At 40.5% G+C, this 3382-nt stretch overlaps 1 protein-coding gene across 1 annotated transcript; it reads right to left on the bottom strand.

Moving 5' to 3' along the window:
• Positions 1-449: 449 nt before the first annotated feature.
• On the bottom strand, positions 450-1433 carry LOC133640768 (trace amine-associated receptor 1-like). The gene has a single exon (XM_062034357.1). The coding sequence runs from the start codon at positions 1431-1433 to the stop codon at positions 450-452; it is 984 nt and encodes a 327-aa protein (XP_061890341.1).
• Between the last annotated feature and the right edge of the window lie 1949 nt (positions 1434-3382).

Raw genomic sequence — 3382 nt, forward strand, 5'->3', positions numbered from 1 at the left:
GAAATACAATCATGTGTGCTTACGGACTGTATCCCTGCAGACTGTATTGATTTATATTGATATATAATGTATATATTGTGTTTTGTATGTTCAATTAATTTTTTTTTTTTTTTTTTTGTGCGGCCGCGGACCAGTACCGGGCCCGGTGGTTGGGGACCACTGGTTTAAAGGGTTCTTAAAACCAGGTCCAGTCCAGATTATGTCCAGGCAGCTAATGTACACACCTTCATTTATGTACACTCAAATTAGGGAACACAACAACAGATTACATATAATCTATAAACAAAATGACATTTTCAAAATGAGCATGTATGTACAGTCCAGATTATGTCCAGGTCGGGCTCAGCAACACACACCTTCATTTATGTACACTCAAATTAGGGAACACAACGACAGACAGGCAAACATCTCACTTTCCAGATCCCTCCTTATAATGCTTGATGCTAATGTCAGTTAAGTCTGGTTCTAGAAAAATTGCTTTGAAATACTTTACCTAATATAAGGATTTTAAAAGCTGACTGGAACCAGCTGTAAAAGAAAGCATAAATGAAAGGATTGAGCATAGAATTTGACAGAGCCAGCCAGGTAAGTCCTTCACCAACGGCTATCGGTACCTGGTTGAAAAGCTGTACAGAAAAATAAATAAAGAACGGAGTCCAGCAGATGAGGAAAACACTCATAACTATAGTCAGAGTCTTTGTGGCCTTTCTCTCCATCTTACTGACATTTGCTCCTGGTGTTCTACTCGGATAGTTGGTGTTTTGGATGCTGCGAGCCTGGTTCTGTGCTACAAGGAAGATCTTTGCATAGATGCATATCATTATGATCACAGGTATGTAGAAGGAGCAGATGGCTCCTAAAATATTTGCGATCAAAATATCGACGTAACATTCTTCCCCACACTTTGCATAGTTGAATTCCGCCACCACAAAACCGGCGGCGACGAGAAGTGAAAGAGTCCAACTGAGCAGGATCATGACCGCAACCGCTTGAACAGTGAGCGTGGTTCTGTAAGTCAGAGGTTTACACACCGCGTGATACCTATCTATGGAAATACAGCATAAATGTAGAATAGAAGCAGTGCTCAGGGTCACGTCGATGCTGTTCCGCACTTTGCAAATCACTTCTTCTTGGTAGACACAGTAACTGAGGGTGAATTCAATGCTGAGAGGGAACAATAAAACACCGACAAGTAAGTCGGCCACTGCCAGAGAGAGAATGAGATAGTTAGTGGGAGTGTGGAGCTGCTTGAAATACACCACAGTGATGATTATGAGGAGGTTTCCACATATTATGATGACGGATAATAAGCAAAGAAATATGTTCAGAAGCACACACCCGGAGGAACGTGTTTTTGACGGTGCATCGTACATATCGACTTCATAACAAGGATGTATGACAGCAGTTCTGTTGAAGGTGACCTCTGGTGCCATGTATCTGGGTGCCTGCAAATACACTCAGTTAGTCATAAGCCATATTATTGATATGTCATGAATAGTTCCAGTCTGGCTTACCTTCTTTGCACCAACGTGTTGAAGAATCTTCAATGTGTGTTCCTTAGAAGCATGTGACAATGTGTAGACGTCTTTTATACCACCATGTGTACATATGCATAATATATTCATCTTCACTTGTCCAATTGAAAGTGAGACAATGTTTGGTTGACATTAGCCCAACCCAGGCTTAGCAATACTTTGACTCAAGGGCCAATTTGGATCAAAAGAAAAAAAAATATATAAAAAAAAAATATGTATATATATATATATGTACATATATACTAGGGCTGTCAAACAAAGTATTTAATCGTGATTAAAGGCCTACTGAATTTTTTAAAAAATTTAAACGGGGATAGTAGATCCGTTCTATGTGTCATACTTGATAATTTCACGATATTGCCATATTTTTGCTGAAAGGATTTAGTAGAGAACAACGACGATAAAGATCGCAACTTTTGGTATCTGATAAAAAAAAAGCCTTGCCCCTACCGGAAGTAGCATGACGACACCGGGGGAAGGACTGCTCATATTTTCCTATTGTTTACACCAGCAGCGAGAGAGATTCGGACCGAGAAAGCGACGATTACCCCATTAATTTGAGCGAGGATGAAAGATTCGTGGATGAGGAACGTTAGAGTGAAGGACTAGATGCAGTGCAAGACTTATCTTTTTTCGCTTTGACCGTAACTTAGGTACAAGCTGGCTCATTGGATTCCACACTCTGTCCTTTTTCTATTGTGGATCACGGATTTGTATTTTAAACCACCTGGGATACTATATCCTCTTGAAAATGAGAGTCGAGAACGCAAAATGGACATTCAGTGCCTTTTATCTCCACGACTATACATCGGCGAAATGCTTTAGCTACGAGCTAACGTGATAGCATCGTGCTTTAACTGCATATAGAAACAAAAAAATAAAGGATAGAAGGAAGGATAGATAGAAAATCAACAATACTATTAAACCGTGGACATGTAAATACACGGTTAATGCTTTCCAGGCTGGCGAAGGTTTACAATGCTGTGCTAACGACGCCATTGAAGCCAACTTAACAACTTAGCAACGGGACCTCACAGAGCTTTGCTAAAAACATTAGCTCTCCACCTACGCCAGCCAGCCCTCATCTACTCATCAACACCCGTGCTCACCTGCGTTCCAGCGATCGGCAGAAGGACGAAGGACTTCACCCGATGCGTTTGGCGGCCCGGAGACGTAGGAAGTCAAGGTGAGGTCGGCGGCTAGCGCGGCTAGCGCTCCAACAAAGTCCTCCTGGTTGTGTTGCTGTAGTCCGCTGCTAATACACCGATCCCACCTACAACTGTCTTCTTTGCAGCCTTCATTGTTCATTAAACAAATTGCAAAAGATGTCCAAAATACTGTGGAATTATGAAATGAAAACAGAGCTTTTTGTATAGGATTCTACGGGTACCATAACTTCCGTTACTCTGACTTCGTCACGCGCATACGTCATCATACCGCGACGTTTCAGCCGGATATTTCCCGGGAAGTTTTAAAAGTCACTTTATAAATTAACCCGGCCGTATTGGCATGTGTTGCAATGTTAAGATTTCATCATTGATATATAAACTATCAGACTGCGTGGTCGGTAGTAGTAGGTTTCAGTAGGCCTTTAAGAGATGGTTTGATGTCAATAAATTATCATTAAATTTAAAAAAACAAAGTTTTATGAAAAGGGAGGAAACAATCAAACTGTCAATAGATGGAATTGATATTGAAAGGGTTTCTGAGCTTAGATTTTTAGGAGTGATACTGCATGATATGGAAACCTCATATTGCACATGTACGGAAAAAGATGTCCAAGAGTATTTTTATATTAAATAAGGTTAAATATGTGTTAGATCAGTGGTTCTCAACCTTTTTTCAGT

This window comes from Entelurus aequoreus, linkage group LG23 (genome assembly GCF_033978785.1).
Source record: "Entelurus aequoreus isolate RoL-2023_Sb linkage group LG23, RoL_Eaeq_v1.1, whole genome shotgun sequence".
Classification (NCBI taxonomy): domain Eukaryota; kingdom Metazoa; phylum Chordata; class Actinopteri; order Syngnathiformes; family Syngnathidae; genus Entelurus; species Entelurus aequoreus.